This window comes from Pseudophryne corroboree, chromosome 9, assembly GCF_028390025.1.
Source record: "Pseudophryne corroboree isolate aPseCor3 chromosome 9, aPseCor3.hap2, whole genome shotgun sequence".
NCBI lineage: Eukaryota > Metazoa > Chordata > Amphibia > Anura > Myobatrachidae > Pseudophryne > Pseudophryne corroboree.
The window spans coordinates 397,552,248-397,574,188 of NC_086452.1; the positions used below are offsets into that span (position 1 = coordinate 397,552,248).

General features: G+C 45.6%; 1 protein-coding gene across 4 annotated transcripts in view; it reads left to right on the top strand.

Annotated features, from left to right (window-relative positions):
• Nucleotides 1–21,941, top strand: part of FLNB (filamin B) — a 382,553-nt gene that overhangs the window by 241,718 nt on the left and 118,894 nt on the right. For all 4 annotated transcript variants that reach the window (XM_063940867.1, XM_063940868.1, XM_063940870.1 and 1 more), the window contains 6 exons: nt 1,685–1,798; nt 2,257–2,400; nt 3,317–3,440; nt 5,432–5,589; nt 5,702–5,792; nt 21,459–21,628. In XM_063940867.1, coding sequence (XP_063796937.1) covers nt 1,685–1,798; nt 2,257–2,400; nt 3,317–3,440; nt 5,432–5,589; nt 5,702–5,792; nt 21,459–21,628 — 801 coding nt within the window. The remainder of the gene's footprint in view (nt 1–1,684; nt 1,799–2,256; nt 2,401–3,316; nt 3,441–5,431; nt 5,590–5,701; nt 5,793–21,458; nt 21,629–21,941) is intronic.

Below are 21,941 nucleotides of genomic sequence, written 5' to 3' on the forward strand. Positions count from 1 at the left end.
GTATTAAAACACCTGCAGCAGAACAGCGTAATAATAAACACTTCTAATGCAATCAGCCCTGATTATATATTTATCCTATTTATATTTGTCAGAGATCTCGGTTGATGTCTTCACCTTAAAGCATTGGTTGGTTCGGGAAACTCCAGCACCAACCCCCCAACATAATGTAGAAGACAGTAGTTAAACGATTACAGGTCTAGATGGTCCGGTTACGTGGACACATTATAAACTCTTACCCTATGAAAAATGTAATCCCTACTATCAAAAGCCCTGCTGGAGAATTTAGATGTCATTAATACAGAATAGGAACATTTGTGGAGAATTCAGTAAATCATTAGAGATGATTCTTGTGGCTGTACAGCAATGAACATAAATATTCAGTTCTTTTATGCGAATTATACTTCCCTCTTATTATTCAGTTTTTCCGCCAGTGATGTCGCTGCAGCCTGTCGGGAATAGGAATGTTATATTTTTGTGTAACACATTTGATGCATGTATAACCGTGCAATATGCTGTTAATTGTACTTGTGAGACAGGAAATGTTTTGCAGTAGTTCAGATTAAAACTGCTTACTGACTGCTCAGACGCTAACTGAATACAGCTGCCGACTGCCGATTTCCGAAGGCTGTGAAACCCACGAACTTGTCCGCTACCTTATGGTCTATGAATGTCTCTATTCAAAAGTTCATAGTGTAAATGGCAGCATATATCCAGTGGTGAATGAGTCCTACTGTACCTGAGAGGATGAGCTAATGCATTATATTACTGCTAGACATGGAAATAGAAGGTGCGGTTTACAGGCATTTTTCCACCTGCATGTTACTTTAATTTACTGTCGTGCATTTGGTCTCCTGCGACTTTTACTTTTTGCATTGCTACCTGCAGTACATTTAGACAGGTATGCAGAACAAGCAAAGGTGTCTATTGTCGTTGCCCTAAGATACAAAGCTTTGAATACAAAGGTACCATAAGGGCAGGTTTGGGCCCTATCCCAGGACAATTATATAAACTAATCCATATACTGGGCCTGATTTAGAGTTGTACACGAGGGATGGCCATCGGTAGGTTATCCATCGATGATACCATTGATGGATAACTTCAATGGTTTTAACCATTGATGGTCACCCCTGCATATTACTGTTAACTGTAATGCAGGCCAATCAGATCCAGGGGGCATGGCTTTGCATGTGTCAGGGGGCGGGGCTACAATCCGTGCTCTGACACTGAGGGAAAAAAAATCTGTAGCACTAAACAATCAATGGTGGGAAACCATCTGGTTCTCCCCCATTGATTGTAAAAGTATTCAACATCGGTCATAAACCATTGATTATTTCGAATCATCGATGGTCGATGGCCATCCTATAGATTGTAAGCTTGCGAGCAGGGCCTTCCCACCTCTGTGTCTGTCTGTCTGTCTTTGCCCAGTTTTGTTCTATAATGGTTGTTCTAATTGTAAAGCGCACTGGAATTTGCTGCGCTATATAAGAAACTGCTAATAAATAATAATAAATCCCTATAGTACACAATACCGTTATTTACAGAGTTGAGCAAATAAATATATAGTGATACTAGAAATAAACAGTGATATATTTTGTAATATACACATGAACCATGCAAAACATTAAAAAGAATTTAAAGGCATGAAAGTCACCTTTTAACGTTTTTATTTTATTTTTCCTTGCAGGTTAAAGCATATGGTCCAGGGCTGGAGAAAAGTGGGTGCATTGTGAATAATCCAGCGGAATTTTTTGTCGATCCGAGAGAGGCTGGAATGGCTCCTTTAAAAGTCTACGCTCAGGTACGACACAATGCTTTGGTTATACAATGAAATACAAGGTGTATGTGTGTTTTTTTTGGGGGAAGGGGGGAATTCCAGGCAGATTTATTGACCTCTGGCGGAGACTGCCTGGTATAATGGCTCACTGTGCAGCACTGACTGTGGGGTCCCAGCCTGAAATCTAGCTGAGCGTCTCTTGGCGTCTGCTGAACTTCTTTCCGTCAAACTGAAATGACTCTTCTTGGCAGCCTGCTCCTGGAATGGCTGCATATTACACACCAGCATAATATACGCTGACCAGCTCCTTTTTCTAATGAAAATAAAGTGATGAAAACTGTAAAACTGAAACTTTCTGTAGTCTCAACAAGCATTAGAAAACAGATGGGCGATGAGGCATACATGGCCAGCATGAAGCAAATAAAAACACGTGTTCCGGCTGATTTCCATTTATACAGTGGATGTTTCATTTATTTTCATAGGATGTGGAAGGCAATCTAGTGGATATCTACACAAATCCTAAACCAGATGGCATTTATGCCTGCTCATACAATCCGGCTAAACCAATCAAACATACAGTTGCCGTTACATGGGGTGGCATCAGTGTGCCCAACAGTCCATTCAGGGTAAGTGAAAAAACATTTAATCTTAATAAGTAACAGTTATGACCAGGGCTCTCCTTCCTTTTTATCCTCTACGTAATTCTGGAAACTACTCACTGTAATTATGGATCTCTATGAATTCATATACCATCTGTACTCTATCCGTTTGTCATTTTATCCTCTTGTACGGTGCTATGGAACCTTTCTGCCACCCTCTAACTAAATGATGATAACGTCACGATGTATAATATTGTCAAATTTTTATTTGCTTTATCAAAGGGACATATTTTTAGGAGGGTGAGAAGGAACTAAATGGAAATAAGTGCACAGACCCATCTGTTGGCTTGATGTTTTTACACTTAATCCTGTCATTGGATTACATGTTACTGCATAGATGTAGCTGGCTGATGTGCAGTTAGACTGTATCTGATCGTTATGGAGCCCAATGAAATGGAGATCGAGCTCTTGGGTTGACTGGTACATGTCACTACTGGCTTTCTGCAGGGATTAATGTGTAATCTCTTCTCACATACTAAGGAATGCAGGTGCAATGGGAGCAAATGCCTTGGTTGACCGATCTATAATCCAGCAACAGTTGATCTTTCAAAAATAAAAATGGAAATTCTCCCCCCCCCCTCCCCGCCCCAACAAATTTAATTTCTTAAGTGATCTCCTATAAGGTAATAAGCGCCAGTACAGAACTTGTATTTATATTTAATATACTGAAATGGAGTATCACCCTGTACATAAAATTTTCATAAAGCCATGTTAATGATGTAAAATATATAGGTAGAAAATGTTGTTATGGCTCCAATACAAATATAGTAATTGAAAGATTAGTAACTCTGCCATTAACCGGTATAATTCATCAAGTCAGACCTGAACTATATATTATGTAGCTGCTTCTCGCTTGTTTTTAATTTTTTTTTTTTTTCCCCAGGTGAACATCGGACAAGGCAGCCACCCACAAAAAGTCAGAGTTTTTGGCCCTGGTGTTGAGAAATCAGGTTTAAAAGCAAATGAGCCGACACATTTTACAGTGGACTGTACAGAGGCTGGAGAGGGTAATCCATTTGTGTACAGTTTGTAGCACTTGATAAGTGACAATGTATAGAAAGCATTTGGCCAGTGAATGTGTCGTGTCTAGTGCTTAAAGGAATTTTAATACAGATGTGTCCTTTTACAACTTTGCTCCATGGGCTACAAGTCTCGTTACACATAGGGGTATATGCAATTGCGGTCGAATTCCTGAAAATGTCGAAAAATGGGTCATTTTCGACACAAAAAAAATAATCGACAATGCAATACAGTCATTTTCGTCAAAAAAACAGACTTTTCAGATTCGACTTTTTGCAATTCGACATTTTGAAAATTTGACATGTCTGCAGTGGTAAAAATGCGGCAATTCGACAAAAGTATATTCAATTGAAGAATGTGGATTCGACTTTAGTGCTTTTCGACAGTAATATCGTCAATTTTCTTCCGCCTCACTTTGCTGGCGGAATCTAATAAAAAAAATGTAAAACATGTTTTTTTTTTGTGTTTTTTTTTTTAATTGCTAATAGCATATCTATTTATATTAGAAGGGATTATGTACTTGGTTTGTCTATTAGAGGGACACAAGTATTATTTTTACACTTTTTTAAAGGTTTTTTTTTTTTAAATGACTAAAATAGAGAGAGCATGGTTTTTAGTGGGAATGGGTTAAAATCAGGAAAAAAAATGCGTGGGGTCCCCCCTCCTAAGCATAACCAGCCTCGGGCTTTTTGAGCCGGTCCTGGTTGCCAAAATACAGGACAAAAAATGACAGGGGATCCCCCGTATTTTAACAACCAACACCGGGCTCTGCGCCTGGTCCTGGTGCAAAAAATACGGGGGACAAAAAGAGTAGGGGTCCCCCGTATTTTTTGTACCAGCACTGGGCTCCACTAGCTGCACAGATAATGCCACAGCCTGGGGACACTTTTATACTGCTCCCTGTGGCCGTGGCATTAAATACCCAACTAGTCACCCCTGTCTGGGGTACCCTGGAGGAGTGGGGACCCCTTCAATCAAGGGGTCCCCTTCCCCCCCCAGCCACCCAAGGGCCAGTGGTGAAGCCCGAGGCTGTGTCTCCCCCCCCCCCCCCCCCCCCCCCCCCTCATCCAAGGGCTGCGGATGGGGGACTGATAGCCTTGAGTAAAATGAAAGAATATTGTTTTTTGCAGAAGAACTACAAGTCCCAGCAAGCCCCCCCTTCCCCCCGCAAGCTGGTACTTGGAGAACCACAAGTACCATCATGCGGGAGGAAAACGGGCCCGCTGGTACCTGTAGTTCTACTGCAAAAAAAATACCCAAATAAAAACAGGACACGCACACCTTGAAAGTACAACTTTATTACATACATGTCGACACACACACATACTTACTTATGTTGACACGACGTTCGGTCCACCTGTCCAAGTAGAATCCACGGGGTGTACCTGAAAATAAAATTATACTCCCCTAAATCCAGTGTCAGTGATATTTGTAATCTACGTACTTGGCAAAATAAAAAAACGCATTTACCCGATCCACACGGACTGAAAGGGGTCCCCGAATGCTGACACCCCCTGTGACTCCTGTCACAGAGGGTCCCTTCAGGCAATCAGGGAGCGCCACGTCGTGGCACTCTCCTGATTGCCTGTGCGCGTCTGAGGTGACAGAAGCGCATCGCACAGCTCCTCCATTATATTCAATGGTGGGAACTTTGCGGTCAGCGGTGAGGTTACCTGCGGTCAGCGGTGATCACCCGTTTGAAAATACATCAGCCTTTTGAATGGTCTTTTTATATGAGACCGTGTCTCATGAGTAGCATACCTACGCTTCAAAGGATTTGAACTATTTGAGATTAAAGTTTTCCTGCATTATTGATTGACTCTGACATAAATGTAATTATATTTTATCTGTTGTTAATACAAGTTGATAAAAACACTGTATCCAAAAATAATGTATACAAACTAAATAATGTGGAAGAATTGATTTTGGATTCCTTTTCCACACATGTTAAAGGATACAAACTCTGTGTGTATTTCAGGTGACGTTAGTGTTGGAATTAAGTGTGATGCCAATGCGACCAATGATGAAGAAGACATTGATTTTGATATCATCCCCAATGCAAATGACACATTTACCGTTAAGTACATGCCCCCTGCTGCAGGACGGTATACTATTAAAGCTCTCTTCGCTGGAGAGGTGAGTGCTTATCAACATGGAAGCTTTTTTACTTAGTGCACACATCTAACATTTTACTATCCACCAACAAAAGAGAAGTTGACATTACATATCTGGACTTATTTCTTGTTAGGAAATTCCATCTAGCCCATTCAGAATCCGAGTCGAACCCTCACATGATGCCAGCAAAGTGAAGGTGGAAGGTCCAGGGCTTAGTAAATCTGGTGAGTTCATCTAAAATTAAGACATTTGTGTGAGGAGTATACTGGGGGTATATTTACTAAAATGCAGATTTTCAAGTTGACTATTCTCAGCGGTTTTGACTATGGATTTAAAAGGTTAATAGCAATAAATGCAAAGCAAGGCTCATCCTGCAGGAATATAAGTAGGATATGCAGAATGCATCGCTCAGTCAAGAGTTCAGCATACATACACTAACAAATGTGACAGGATCTGCTGAGATGCAGTGCCCTTGTGGAGCGCTATTAAGCATACAGTGATAAATAATACTTCTTTATACGGGTACCATGCCAGCAATTTTTATATTTCTCTGACGTCCTAGTGGATGCTGGGGACTCCGTAAGGACCATGGGGAATAGCGGCTCCGCAGGAGACTTGGCACATCTAAGAAAGATTTAGGACTACCTGGTGTGCACTGGCTCCTCCCACTATGACCCTCCTCCAGACCTCAGTTAGAATCCTGTGCCCGGCTGAGCTGGATGCACACTAGGGGCTCTCCTGAGCTCCTAGAAAGAAAGTATATTTTAGGTTTTTTATTTTACAGTGAGACCTGCTGGCAACAGGCTCACTGCAGCGAGGGACTAAGGGGAGAAGAAGCGAACTTACCTAACTGGTGGTAGCTTGGGCTTCTTAGGCTACTGGACACCATTAGCTCCAGAGGGATCGACTGCATGGAACCGGCCATTGATGTTCGGTCCCGGAGCTGCGCCGCCGGCCCCCTTACAGAGACAGAAGCAAGAAGAGTCCGGAAAATCGGCGGCTGAAGACATCAGTCTTCTCCAAGGCAGCGCACAGCACTGCAGCTGTGCGCCATTGCTCCTCATACACACTTCACACTTCGGTCACTGAGGGTGCAGGGCGCTGGGGGGGGGGGGGGGGCGCCCTGAGCAGCAATAAATACACCTTGGCTGGCAAATATATCACAATATATAGCCCCAGAGGCTATATATGTGATAATTACCCCTGCCAGAATACAGGAAAAAGCGGGAGAAAAGTCAGCCGAAAAAGGGGCGAGGCTATCTCCCTCAGCACACTGGCGCCATTTCTCCCTCACAGCTCCGCTGGAAGGAAGCTCCCTGGCTCTCCCCTGCAGTCTACACTACAGAAAGGGTAAAAAAGAGAGGGGGGGCACTAAATTTAGGCGCAATATACATATAGCAGCTATAAGGGGATATAATTTAGTTGATCCCTGTATTATATAGCGCTCTGGTGTGTGCTGGCATACTCTCTCTCTGTCTCCCCAAAGGGCTTTGTGGGGTCCTGTCTTCTGTCAGAGCATTCCCTGTGTGTGTGCGGTGTGTCGATACGGCTGTGTCGACATGTTTGATGAGGAGGCTTATGTGGAGGAGGAGCAGGTGCCTATAAATGTGTTGTCACCCCCTGCGGGGCAGACACCTGAGTGGATGGACTTGTGGAAGGAATTACGCGAAAGAGTCGACTCCTTACATAAAAAATTTGACGACATGCCAAATGCGGGACAGCCGGCTTCTCAGCACGTGCCTGCCCAGACGTCTCAAAGGCCATCATGGGCTCTAAAACGCCCGCTACCTCAGATGGCAGACACAGATGTCGACACGGATACTGATACCAGTGTCTACGACGATGACGCAAATGTAATGTCCACTAGGGCCACTCGTTATATGATTGAGGCAATGAAAAATGTTTTACACATTTCTGATGTAACCCCAGGTACCACAAAAAAGGGTATTATGTTTGGGGAGAAAAAACTACCAGTAGTTTTTCCCCCTTCTGAAGAATTAAATGAAGTGTGTGAAGTAGCATGGGCTTCCCCCGATAGAAAATTGGTGATTTCAAAAAAATTACTAATGGCGTACACTTTCTTGCCAGAGGATAGGTCACGTTGGGAAACACCACCTAGGGTGGATAAAGCGCTTACACGCCTATCAAAAAAGGTGGCACTACCGTCTCCGGATACGGCCGCCCTAAAGGAGCCTGCTGATAGAAAGCAGGAGGCTCTCCTGAAGGCTATATATACACACACTGGTATTATACTGAGACCAGCTATTGCTTCAGCATGGATGTGCAGTGCTGCAGCTGCGTGGTCAGACTCCCTGTCAGAAAACATTGACACCCTAGACAAGGACACTATATTGCTTAACATAGAGCATATTAAAGACGCGGTCTTTTACATAAGAGATGCACAGAGGGATATTTGCCGGCTGGCATCTAAAATCAGTGCACTGTCCATTTCTGCCAGGAGAGGGCTATGGACCCGGCAGTGGACAGGGGATGCAGATTCTAAAAGGCACATGGACGTTTTGCCTTACAAGGGTGAGTAGTTGTTCGGGGATGGTCTTTCGGACCTAGTGTCCACAGCAACGGCTGGGAAGTCAGCATTTTTACCACGTGTCCCCTCACAACCAAAGAAAGCACCATATTATCAGGTGCAGTCCTTTCGTCCCCAAAAGAGCAGGCGGGGTAGAGGCGCGTCCTTTCTGCCCAGAGGCAGAGGTAGGGGAAAAAAGCTGCAGCATTCAGCCAGTTCCCAGGAACAAAAGTCCTCCCCCGCTTCATCTGCTAAGTCCGCCGCATGACGCTGGGGCTCAACAGGCGGTGCCAGGTACGGTTGGGGCCCGTCTCAAAAACTTCAGCATTCAGTGGGCTCGCTCACAAGTAGATCCCTGGATCCTTCAAGTGGTATCTCAGGGGTACAAGCTGGAATTCGAGACATTGCCCCCCCGCCGTTTCCTCAAATCTGCCTTACCAACGACTCCCTCAGACAGGGAGGCTGTGTTAGAGGCAATTCACAAGCTGTATTCCCAGCAGGTGATAGTCAAGGTGCCCCTACTTCAACAAGGACGGGGTTACTATTCCACAATGTTTGTGGTACCGAAACCGGACGGTTCGGTGAGACCCATTTTAAATTTAAAATCCTTGAACACATATATAAAAAAATTCAAGTTCAAGATGGAATCGCTCAGGGCGGTTATTGCAAGCCTGGAAGAGGGGGATTACATGGTATCTCTGGACATCAAGGATGCTTACCTGCATGTCCCCATTTACCATCCTCACCAGGAGTACCTCAGATTTGTGGTACAGGATTGTCATTACCAATTCCAGACGTTGCCGTTCGGCCTGTCCACGGCACCGAGGGTATTTACCAAGGTAATGGCCGAAATGATGATACTCCTTCGAAAAAAGGGAGTTTTAATTATCCCATACTTGGACGATCTCCTGATAAAAGCGAGATCCAGAGAGCAGTTGTTAGTGGGCGTAGCACTATCTCAGGAGGTGCTACACCAGCATGGTTGGATTCTGAATATTCCAAAGTCACAGCTGGTTCCTGCGACACGTCTACTGTTCCTGGGGATTATTCTGGACACAGTCCAGAAAAAAAGTGTTTCTCCCAGAGGAGAAAGCCAAGGAGTTGTCGTCTCTAGTCAGAGGCCTCCTAAAACCAAAACAGGTGTCGGTGCATCACTGCACGCGAGTCCTGGGAAAGATGGTAGCTTCCTACGAAGCAATCCCATTCGGCAGGTTCCATGCCAGAATATTTCAGTGGGACCTGTTGGACCAATGGTCCGGATCGCATCTTCAAATGCATCGGCTGATAACCCTGTCTCCAAGGACCAGGGTGTCTCTCTTGTGGTGGCTGCAGAGTGCTCATCTCAGAGAGGGCCGCAGATTCGGCATACAGGACTGGGTCCTGGTGACCACGGATGCCAGCCTTCGAGGCTGAGGGGCAGTCACGCTGGGAATAAACTTCCAAGGACTTTGGACAAGTCAGGAGACTTCCCTACACATAAATGTTCTGGAACTAAGGGCCATTTACAATGCCCTGAGTCAGGCAAAAGCCCTGCTTCAAAACCAGCCGGTTCTGATCCAGTCAGACAACATCACGGCAGTCGCCCATGTAAACCGACAGGGCGGCACAAGAAGCAGGGCGGCGATGGCAGAAGCCACAAGGATTCTCCGATGGGCGGAAAATCACGTGTTAGCACTGTCAGCAGTGTTCATTCCGGGAGTGGACAACTGGGAAGCGGACTTCCTCAGCAGACACGACCTCCACCCGGGAGAGTGGGGACTTCATCCAGAAGTCTTCCAACTGATAGTAAACCATTGGGAAAAGCCACAGGTGGACATGATGGCGTCCCGCCTAAACAAAAAACTAGAAACACCGGATCCTAAAGGAAAAGGGTATTCCGGAGGAAGTCATTCCTACGCTCATTAAGGCTAGGAAAGAGGTAACCGCTAAGCATTATCACCGCATATGGCATAAATATGTTGCGTGGTGTGAGGCCAAGAAGGCCCCAACAGAGGAATTTCACCTGGGTCGATTTCTGCACTTCCTGCAGTCAGGGGTGACTATGGGCCTAAAACTGGGTTCCATTAAGGTCCAGATTTCGGCTTTGTCGATTTTCTTCCAAAAAGAACTGGCTTCACTGCCTGAAGTTCAGACATTTGTTAAGGGAGTGCTGCATATTCAGCCTCCTTTTGTGCCTCCAGTGGCACCATGGGACCTCAACGTGGTGTTGGGTTTCCTGAAGTCACATTGGTTTGAGCCACTAAAAACCGTGGATTTAAAATATCTCACGTGGAAAGTGGCCATGCTTTTGGCCTTGGCTTTGGCTAGGCGTGTGTCAGAATTGGCGACTTTATCATATAAAAGCCCCTATTTGATTTTCCATATGGATAGGGCAGAATTGAGGACTCGTCCCCAGTTTCTTCCGAAGGTGGTATCAGCTTTTCACTTGAACCAACCTATTGTGGTGCCTGCGGCTACTAGGGACTTGGAGGATTCCAAGTTACTGGACGTGGTCAGGGCCTTGAAAATTTATGTTTCCAGGACGGCTGGAGTCAGGAAGACTGACTCGCTGTTTATCCTGTATGCACCCAACAAGCTGGGAACTCCAGCTTCAAAGCAGACTATTGCTCGCTGGATTTCTAGCACAATTCAGCTTGCGCATTCTGCGGCTGGGTTGCCGCAGCCTAAATCGGTAAAAGCCCATTCCACAAGGAAGGTGGGCTCTTCTTGGGCGGCTGCCCGAGGGGTCTCGGCTTTACAACTTTGCTGAGCTGCTACTTGGTCAGGGGCAAACACGTTTGCAAAATTCTATAAATTTGATACCCTGGCTGAGGAGGAGCCACGCCCCTTCAGACGGCTCCCGCGAAGCCACGCCCCTTTTGACCAGGAGCCGCACCGGGTGTCATACATGTAAGTGACGCCTCTGCCTGGAGTTCTCTCATTCGGTGCTGCAGAGTCATCCGCACTCTCCCGCCCGTTTGGGAGCTTTGGTATAATCCCCATCGTCCTTACGGAGTCCCCAGCATCCACTAGGACGTCAGAGAAAATAAGATTTTACTCACCGGTGAATCTATTTCTCGTAGTCCGTAGTGGATGCTGGGCGCCCGTCCCAAGTGCGGACTGTCTGCATTACTTGTATATAGTTATTGTTAACTAAAAGGGTTATTGTTGAGCCATCTGTTGAGAGGCTCTGTTATGTTCATACTGTTAACTGGGTATAATATCACAAGCTATACGGTGTGATTGGTGTGGCTGGTATGAGTCTTACCCGGGATTCAAAATCCTTCCCTATTGTGTCAGCTCTTCCGGGCACAGTATCCTAGCTGAGGTCTGGAGGAGGGTCATAGTGGGAGGAGCCAGTGCACACCAGGTAGTCCTAAATCTTTCTTAGATGTGCCCAGTCTCCTGCGGAGCCGCTATTCCCCATGGTCCTTACGGAGTCCCCAGCATCCACTACGGACTACGAGAAATAGATTTACCGGTGAGTAAAATCTTATTTTCTCTGACGTCCTAGTGGATGCTGGGGACTCCGTAAGGACCATGGGGAATAGACGGCTCTGCAGGAGACTGGGCACATCTAAAGAAAGCTTTAGGACTATCTGGTGTGCACTGGCTCCTCCCCCTATGACCCTCCACCAAGCCCCAGTTAGATTTCTGTGCCCGGCTGAGCTGGATGCACACTAGGGGCTCTCCTGAGCTCCTAGAAAGAAAGTATAGTTTAGGTTTTTTATTTTACAGTGAGACCTGCTGGCAACAGGCTCACTGCAGCGAGGGACTAAGGGGAGAAGAAGCGAACCTACCTAAGTGGTGGTAGCTTGGGCTTCTTAGGCTACTGGACACCATTAGCTCCAGAGGGATCGAACACAGGACCCGACCTCGTCGTCCGTTCCCGGAGCCGCGCCGCCATCCCCCTTACAGAGCCAGAAGCAAGAAGGTCCGGAAAATCGGCGTCTGAAGACTTCTGTCTTCCCCAAGGTAGCGCACAGCACTGCAGTTGTGCGCCATTGCTACTCATGCACACCACACACTGCGGTACTGATGGGTGCAGGGCGCTGGGGGGGGGGGGGGGCGCCCTGAGCAGCAATATGAACACCTTGGCTGGAAAACTGGCACCATATATAATCTCAGAGGCTATATAGGTGTATATTAACCCCTGCCAGATATATTAAAATAGCGGGAGAAAGCCAGCCGAAAAAAGGGGCGGAGCCATCTCCTTCAGCACACTGGCGCCATTTTCCCTCACAGTTTCGTTGGAGGGATCGCTCCCTGGCTCTCCCCTGCAGTCCTGCACTACAGAAAGGGTTAAAAAGAGAGGGGGGGGGGGGCACAAAATTAGGTGCAGTATAGAATATATATGCAGCTATAAGGGAAAACACTCTCTATAGGTGATATCCCTGTGATATATAGCGCTCTGGTGTGTGCTGGCATACTCTCCCCCTGTCTCCCCAAAGGGCTTTGTGGGGTCCTGTCCTCTGTCAGAGCATTCCCTGTGTGTGTGCTGTGTGTCGGTACTGCTGTGTCGACATGTATGATGAGGATAATGATGTGGAGGCGGAGCAAATGCCTGTGAATGGGATGTCACCCCCCGCGGGGTCGACACCGGTGTGGATGGACTTATGGAAGGAATTACGTGACAGTGTCAACTCCTTACATAAAAGGTTTGACGACATAGGACAGCCGGCTACTCAGCTTGTGCCTGTCCAAGCGTCTCAAATGTCATCAGGGGCTCTAAAACGCCTGCTACCTCAGATGGCAGACACAGATGTTGACACGGATACCGACTCCAGTGTCGACGAAGATGAGACTAGTGTACCTTCCAATAGGGCCACCCGTTACATGATTGAGGCAATGAAAAATGTATTACACATTTCTGATAATACCCCAAAAAAGGGTATTATGTTTGGTGAGAGAAAACTACCAGTAGTTTTTCCTGCATCTGATTGATATGAGGTGTGTGTGGAAGCGTGGACTTCCCCCGTTAAGAAATTGATAATTTCTAAGCAGCGTACCCTTTTCCGCCAGAGGATAGGTCACGTTGGGAAATACCCCCTAGGGTAGAAAAAGCGGTTACACGCTTAGTAAAAAAGGTGGCACTACCGACACGGATATGGCTGCCCTGAAGGACCTGCTGATAGAAAGCAGAAAACTACCCTTAAAGCTATATACACACACACGGGCATGATATTGAGACCTGCTATTGCCTCTGCATGGATGTGCAGCGCGGCAGCTGCGTGGTCAGATTCCCTGTCGGATAATATTTATACTATAGATAGGGAGAATATTTTGCTAAAAATAGAGCATATAAGAATATTTTGCTGAAAATAGAGCATATAAAAGACGTTGTCTTATACATGCGTGATGCACAGAGAGATATTTGCCGGCTGGCATCACAAATAAGCGCTAGGTAAAACCATTGCCGCCAGGCGGGGGTTATGGACTCGGCAATGGTCGGCCGATGCCGATTCAAAACGGCACATGGAAGTTTGCCCTATAAGGGGGTGGAACTGTTTGGGGATGGTCTTTCAGACCTTGTTTCCACAGCTACGGCTGGGAAATCAAAACTTTTGCCACAAGCTGCCCCACAGCAAAAGAAAGCACTGTATTATCAGGTACAGTCCCTCCGGCCCCAGAAAAGTAGAGGGCTGGAGGCTCATCTTTTCTGCCAAGAGGAAAAGGTAGAGGGAAAAAGCTGCAACACACAGCTAGTTCCCAAGAGCAGAAGTCCTCCCCTGCTTCTGGTAAGTCCACAGCATGACGCTGGGGCTGCTCAGGCGGACCCGGGTACGGTGGGGGCCCATCTCAGAAATTTCAGCGCACAGTGGGCTCTCTCACAGGTGGATCCCTGGGTTCTTCAAACAGTATCTCAGGGGTACAGGCTGGAATTCGAGACGTCCCCCCCCCCCCCCCCCCCCCCCCGCCGTTTCCTAAAATCTTTCGTACCGGCAACTCCCTCTGCCAGGGAGGCAGTGTTGGTGGCTGTCCAAAAAACTGTACAATATATAGATTTTATAGAACTATTTAGTGCGCAAGGACAGCAGCTGTGATAGTGTTACTCTCCTATGAGGTTTCCTTTTACCCTCACCACAAGTGCAAAAATGTAAAAAAACGGGGAGTACACTTAACTAGCGCTATCCGTATTTTCTTCCTTTTTCTTTCACTTCAATCCAATGATACTTCTTTTCTCAGAACGTAATAGCACGTAGACATGTGAGAGAAATTTTCATATAGTGAAATACTGTTTAATATACATATACAATAACAAAGTGCAATTAGATCAGATTTTGACACAATCCTTTAGGAAGCGAGTAGAATGAGTAATTACCGGAATCAGTGGGAACTGTAATTAAACAGTCCCAAACAACGCATATGTCCCAATATGGGTGCTCCGGATCAGTCCATATGAGTACAGATGGTAAATGCTGGATCCTGGTTGTTTTACTGCAAACACTCTCGCCCCCTCAGGAACACCAACGCGTTTCCACCCCTGGCTAGGGGTCTTTTTCAAGGTAAGTCAGAATACTGATCACTCCAAACGATCCCATATTTAAATACCCATCCACCAATCACTGTACAGATGACACACATGAATCCAATGTTAAAATTAATCCTTCCCTGATTGGTCCACTTGTGATACCGTCTCCAGCACGGCATTTACTTCCGCATTCACGGGTTCCCATGGTAACAGGCCTCCCGAGTTCTGTGCGTCGCGTCACTTCCTGTGACGCGATCCGAGGTCCCGGCTCCCATTACCGTGTATGCTGGTTGTCAAGGTGACGTGACTCCTCGATTGTCTCCGTCACGTTACTTCCAGTGTCACATTTTAAATGTACAAATCTCGTTAGTTCATACTCGTTTTCCATATTTGTATGAACTCTTGCATACCTATTGTCCTTTATTCACTAAGGTTTTAATCAATTTATGATAAGTTCAAACCTAAAAAGGGCCGAAAGAGGAGATCACTTATCACTTCCGGTAACAACGGAGAGAAATGTAAACAAACACACATATTTGTTCTTTAAAAATAAATAAATAACAGCTAGAATCTTCTAATTGTAAATTGATAACAGAAATGGCAGCATTGTTTCATTACATCTATATTTTCTGTGACTATAACAAGAAAATAAAAATAACAGCAGTATTATTAAAACAACATAAAAATTGATAAAAAAATTGATAAAAAAAGGGGATAATGCAGGAATCTAAATAACAGCTAATATTTTGATATTTAGAAAGGGAAAAAATTATAGGAACCATTTTACTTCAAAATCCAAATTTAGGCCACCTGGTTTAAGTGTTCCTAAATCAAAGATGGCCTTCATTTCTGCCTTTGCCAATTGGTTGGTTTTATCATTCCGCCTCCAGTGGCCCTTTATATGTCTAATCCCACAGAACATCTTAATCGCACCTATATTTCCTTGATGATGCGTTCGGAAATGATCTGACAGTGAGTGGGTTGTCAACCCATTTTTAATATTCCGCAAATGTTCACTGATACGGACCTTTAAAGGTCTCGTCGTGCGTCCTATATACCATAATCCGCAACTGCAGTTTACGGCATAAATGACATTGGAGCTGTTGCAGGTGATAAAATCATTTATTTTCCAATTATTTCCATTAATGGAAACTTCAGTAATTTTACTCGTCCCCACTTTTATACCTTTACAATCCATGCATAGCCCACACCTAAAGAAACCCTTGGACTTGATGGTATACATTGGTCTCTTTAAAGGTAGGGCACTTTTAACAAGTGTAGTCCTAAAATTTGGGGCCTTCCTGAATATACATTTTGGTTTGGTAGGTAAATGACTGCCAATAATAGGATCTTTCCTTAATATTCCCCAATGTTTCCTCAGAGTGTGTTCAATATTCTTGTACTGGCTGTTAAATGATGTAATAAATGCCCATTCAAATTTATTGGACTCTCTATTAGCTGAACGGGGTTGTAGTAAACTTTTCCTTTCTATAGTTTCCACCTTTTCTAAAACATCTTGTATTTTATCTTTTTCATAACCTGATGCTATAAATTTCTCTTTCATTTCCTCCGCTTGTATTTCAAACGTTTCTGATTTGGCGCAGTTACGTTTCAGTCGTCTAAACCGTCCCTCTGGTATGGCCCCCAACCAATTTGGGTGGTGGCATCTAGTGGTCCCTATATATGCCCCTGAATCCGTTGTTACCGGAAGTGATAAGTGATCTCCTCTTTCGGCCCTTTTTAGGTTTGAACTTATCATAAATTGATTAAAACCTTAGTGAATAAAGGACAATAGGTATGCAAGAGTTCATACAAATATGGAAAACGAGTATGAACTAACGAGATTTGTACATTTAAAATGTGACACTGGAAGTAACGTGACGGAGACAATCGAGGAGTCACGTCACCTTGACAACCAGCATACACGGTAATGGGAGCCGGGACCTCGGATCGCGTCACAGGAAGTGACGCGACACACAGAACTCGGGAGGCCTGTTACCAAGGGAACCCGTGAATGCGGAAGTAAATGCCGTGCTGGAGACGGTATCACAAGTGGACCAATCCGGGAAGTATTAATTTTAACATTGGATTCATGTGTGTCATCTGTACAGTGATTGGTGGATGGGTATTTAAATATGGGATCGTTTGGAGTGATCAGTATTCTGACTTACCTTGAAAAAGACCCCTAGCCAGGGGTGGAAACGCGTTGGTGTTCCTGAGGGGGCGAGACTGTTTGCAGTAAAACAACCAGGATCCAGCATTTACCATCTGTACTCGTATGGACTGATCCGGAGCACCCATATTGGGACATATGCGTTGTTTGGGACTATTTAATTACAGTTCCCACTGATTCCGGTAATTACTCATTCTACTCGCTTCCTAAAGGATTGTGTGAAAATCTGATCTAATTGCACTTTGTTATTGTATATGTATATTAAACAGTATTTCACTATATGAAAATTTCTCTCACATGTCTACGTGCTATCACGTTCTGAGAAAAGAAGTATCATTGGATTGAAGTGAAAGAAAAAGGAAGAAAATACGGATAGCGCTAGTTAAGTGTACTCCCCGTTTTTTTAAATTTTTGTCCAAAAAACTGTATTCACAGCAAGTGATTATCAAGGTACCCCTCCTTCAACAGGAAAAGGGTTACTATTCCACAATGTTTGTGGTACCGAAACCGGACGGTTCGGTGAGACCCATCTTAAATTTAAAATCCTTGAACACATATAACAAAAGATTCAAGTTCAAGATGGAAACGCTCAGGGCGATTATTGCGAACCTGGACGAGGGGGATTACAGGGTCTCTCTGGACATCAAGGATGCTTACCTACATGTCCCCATTTACCCTCCTCACCAGGAGTACCTCAGGGTTGTGGTACAGGACTGTCACTACCAGTTCCAGACGCTGCCGTTTGGATTATCCACGGCACCGAGGGTCTTTACCAGGGTAATGACCGAAATGATGATACTCCTTCGCAAGAAGGGAGTTTTAATTATCCCGTACTTGGACGATCTCCTGATAAGGGCAAGGTCCAAGGAGCAGTTGGTAGTGGGGGTAGCACTTTCTCGGGAAGTGCTGCAACAGCACGGCTGGATTCTCAATATTCCAAAGTCACAGCTGGTCCCGACGACACGTCTTCTGTTCCTGGGAATGATTCTGGAAACAGACCAGAAAAAAGTGTTTCTTCCAGTGGAAAAAGCCGAGGAGTTGTCATCTCTAGTCAGAAACCTCCTAAGACCGGGACAGGTGTCGGTACATCAATGCACATGAGTCCTGGGAAAAATGGTAGCTTCGTACGAAGCAATTCCATTCGGAAAGTTCCACGCAAGGATTTTCCAGTGGGACCTGTTGGACAAATGGTCCGGGTCCCATCTCCAGATACAGCAGCGGATAACCCGGTCGGCAAGAACCAGGGTGTCGCTGCGGTGGTGGCTGCAGAGGGCTCATCTACTAGAGGGCCGCAGATTCGAAATACAGGACTGGGTCCTGGTAAACACGGATGCCAGCCTTCGGGTCTGGGGTGCAGTCACACAGGGGGTAAAATTCCAAGGACGGTGGTCCAAACAGGAGATTTCACTTCACATAAATTTTCTGGAGCTAAGCGAAACAAGGCCCCTGCTTCAAAACCAGCCGTACTGATCCAATCAGACAACATCACGGCGCTCGCCCATGTAAACAGGCAGGGCGGCACAAGAAGCAGGAGGGCAATGGCAGAAGCCACAAGGATTCCCCGTTGGGCGGAAAATCACGTGGTAGCACTGGCAGCAGTGTTCATTCCGGGAGTGGACAATCTTGGAAGCAGACTTCCGCAGCAGACTCCACCCGGGAGAATAAGGACTTCATCCAGAAGTCTTCCAAATGCTGGTAAACCGTTGGGAAAGACCACAGGTGGACATGGTGGCGTCCCGCCTCAATAAAAAAGATATTGCGCCAGGTCAAGGGAACCTCAGGCGATCGCTGTGGACGCTCTAGTGACACCGCGGGTGTACCAGTCGGTTTATGTGTTCCCTCCTCTCCCTCTCATACCCAAGGTACTGAGGATAATAAGAAAAAGAGGCGTAAGAACTATACTCATTGTTCCGGATTGGCCAAGAAGGGCTTGGTACCCGGAACTTCAAGAAATGATCTCAGAGGACCCATGGCCTCTGCCACTCAGACAGGATCTGCTGCAGCAGGGGCCCTGTCTGTTCCAAGACTTACCGCGGCTGCGTTGACGGCATGGCGGTTGAACACCGGATCCTGAGTGAAAAAGGCATTCCTGAGGAAGTCATTCCTATCCTGATCAAAGCCAGGAAGGATGTCAGCCTGAAGTTCAGACGTTGTAAGGGAGTGCTGCATATTCAGCTCCTTTTTTGTGTGCCCCCAGTGGCACCTTGGGATCTCAATGTGGTTTTGGAGTTCCTGGAATCACATTGGTTTGAGCCACTTAAAACCGTGGATTTGAAATATCTCACATGGAAAGTGGTCATGTGTTGGCTCTGGCTTCGGCCAGGCATGTGTCAGAATTGGCGGCTTTGTCAGGAAAAAGCCCTTACCTGACTTTCCATATGGATAGGGCAGAGTTGAGGACTCGTCCTCACTTTCTCCCGAAGGTGGTATCAGGTTTTCACTTGAACCAACCTATTGTGGTGCCTGCGGCTACTAGGGACTTGGAGGATTCCAAGTTACTGGACGTAGTCAGGGCCCTAAAAAAATTTATTTCCAGGACGGCTGGAGTCAGGAAAACTGACTCGCTGTTTATCCTGGATGCACCCAACAAGCTGGGTGCTCCTGCTTCTAAGCAGACTATAGCGCGCTGGATTTGTAGCACTATTCAGCTTGCGCATTCTGCGGTGGGACTACCGCAGCCTAAATCTGTAAAAGCCCATTCCACAAGGAAGGTGGGCTCATCTTGGGCGGCTGCCCGAGGGGTCTCGGCTTTACAACTTGGCTGAGCTGCTACACTTGGTCAGGGGCAAACACGTTTGCAAAATTCTACAAATCTGATACCCTGGCTGAGGAGGACCTTGAGTTCTCTCATTCGGTGCTGCAGAGTCATCCGCACTCTCCCGCCCGTTTGGGAGCTTTGGTATAATCCCCATGGTCCTTACGGAGTCCCCAGCATCCACTAGGACGTCAGAGAAAATAAGATTTTACTCACCGGTAAATCTATTTCTCGTAGTCCGTAGTGGATGCTGGGCGCCCATCACAAGTGCGGATTGTCTGCAATACTTGTAAATAGTTATTGTTACACAAATCGGGTTGTTATTGCGAACCATCTATTCAGAGGTTCCATTGTTATCATACTGTTAACCGGGGTTCTTATCACGAGTTATATGGTGTGATTGGTGTGGCTGGTATGAGTCTTACCCGGGATTCAAAATCCTTCCTTATTGTGTCAGCTCTTCCGGGCACAGTGTCCTAACTGAGGCTTGGAGGAGGGTCATAGGGGGAGGAGCCAGTGCACACCAGATAGTCCTAAAGCTTTCTTTAGATGTGCCCAGTCTCCTGCGGAGCCATCTATTCCCCATGGTCCTTACGGAGTCCCCAGCATCCACTACGGACTACGAGAAATAGATTTACCGGTGAGTAAAATCTTATTATTCTTCTCATCCGTTGTTTTGTTTTTATCTAATATGGTGAGTGGGGGACAAATAATTGTAAAATAAGTATATATGCACGCTAAATTCTATTCAGCTAAGTAGTATGAAGGTGATGCTCTCCTATGATGTAGCTGATAGTGTTATATGGCCAGCATCTCACGTTTATTATTGGTTCCGACATTGAGCTGCCAGAAAGTATATATGTGAAATGCTGAAACACAAGGCCCAGGAAGAGAGCGTGCAGAGTTGTATGCTGTAGTCATTTATACAGTGCCTGTGGCCCCCTAATCATAATTTAAGGGGAAGCAGAAAGACACCCCGGTCACATGGTATACAAAATAACATAATTTCTGCCATCTGCCCCGCGGTGGTTCCTCGGCGCGCGCAACCCCCGCGCTGGTTCCTCGGCGCGTGCAACCCCCGCGCTGGTTCCTCGGCGCGCGCAACCCCCGCGCTGGCTCCTCGGCGCGCGCAACCCCCGCGCTGGCTCCTCGGCGCGCGCAACCCCCGCACTGGCTCCTCGGCGCGCGCAGCCACCGCGCTGGCTCCTCGGCGCGCGCAACCCCCGCGCTGGCTCCTCGGCGCGTGCAACCCCCGCACTGGCTCCTCGGTGCGCGCAACCTTCACTCTTCCTCCTCTTAGATTATACTTAGAATCTGATTGGTTGCTATGGGCAACAATGCCACTTGTAAAAAACTCACACCTTAGTAAATATACCCCAAAGATTCTAATAAGAAACTGATTGTAAGTATATGTTATTTGCAGGGTTGATTTAAAGAGTGTTCGGTATCAACTTGAAAGAGATATAGGGAGAGATGTACTAATGGTGTGTACACATGGTGAGATATTTTCTTATGATTTTGACTATATAGTCAAAATCGTAAGAAAAGTTAGTGCAGATCGCAAGGTGAAAGTCACCTTGCGATCCCGATTAGATGCCGATGCGCGGTCGGCATTGCAAGCCTAGATAGACTGTGCAGGCAAGTAAATTTTGACTATCTCATAGAAGAGATAGTCAAAATGGACACTTAGCCAAAATCGCGCAGTCAGTATCGCAAGCACACTAATTAGGTGCTTGTGATACCGACCTAGCCCCTGTCACATAGTGAGAATCGAGCTTAGCCCGAATCTCAACATGTGTATGCACCTTAAGCCTTGTAGAGTGATAAGTGCCAGCTATTCAGCTCCTAACTGCCATGTTACAGGCGGTATTTGGAAAATGACAGATGCTGATTGGTTGGTACTTTACTCCAATTAGTTACCTATAAACAGAATTTTGTGAAAGATTGCAGTGAATACATTGTTTATTTTGGTATATTTTTCTAGGTGTTGAAAATGGGAAACCGACTCATTTTACAGTCTTTACCAAAGGTGCTGGAAAAGCCCCTGTTGATGTTCACTTCAATGGACCCTCCCCAGGAGATGCTGTAAAAGATTTTGAAATTATTGATAATTACGATTACTCCCACACTGTCCGATACACACCAGTCCAGCAGGTATCTACACCTTGGAATACTGACTTAGTAATGTTTATTGAGAACTTAGTGGATGATGTAAGACTGTATTTTTTTTACTAAAAGAATTTGTTTCTATTTTTTTTCCCATTTTTCTCTCAAAACAAACCAACAAAACAAAACCTGTAAAACAGAATTTAATTGTTACTTTTTGTCAAAAGTAAAACCGTAGCCTTTGATATCTTAAACCTGTTAAGAAATGTTAGAATTGGCATGTGTGTTTATTTATTTATTTATTTTTTATTGTTTTAGGTATTTTAGTTCTTTTGATGGTCAGTTCAAAGATAAATATTTT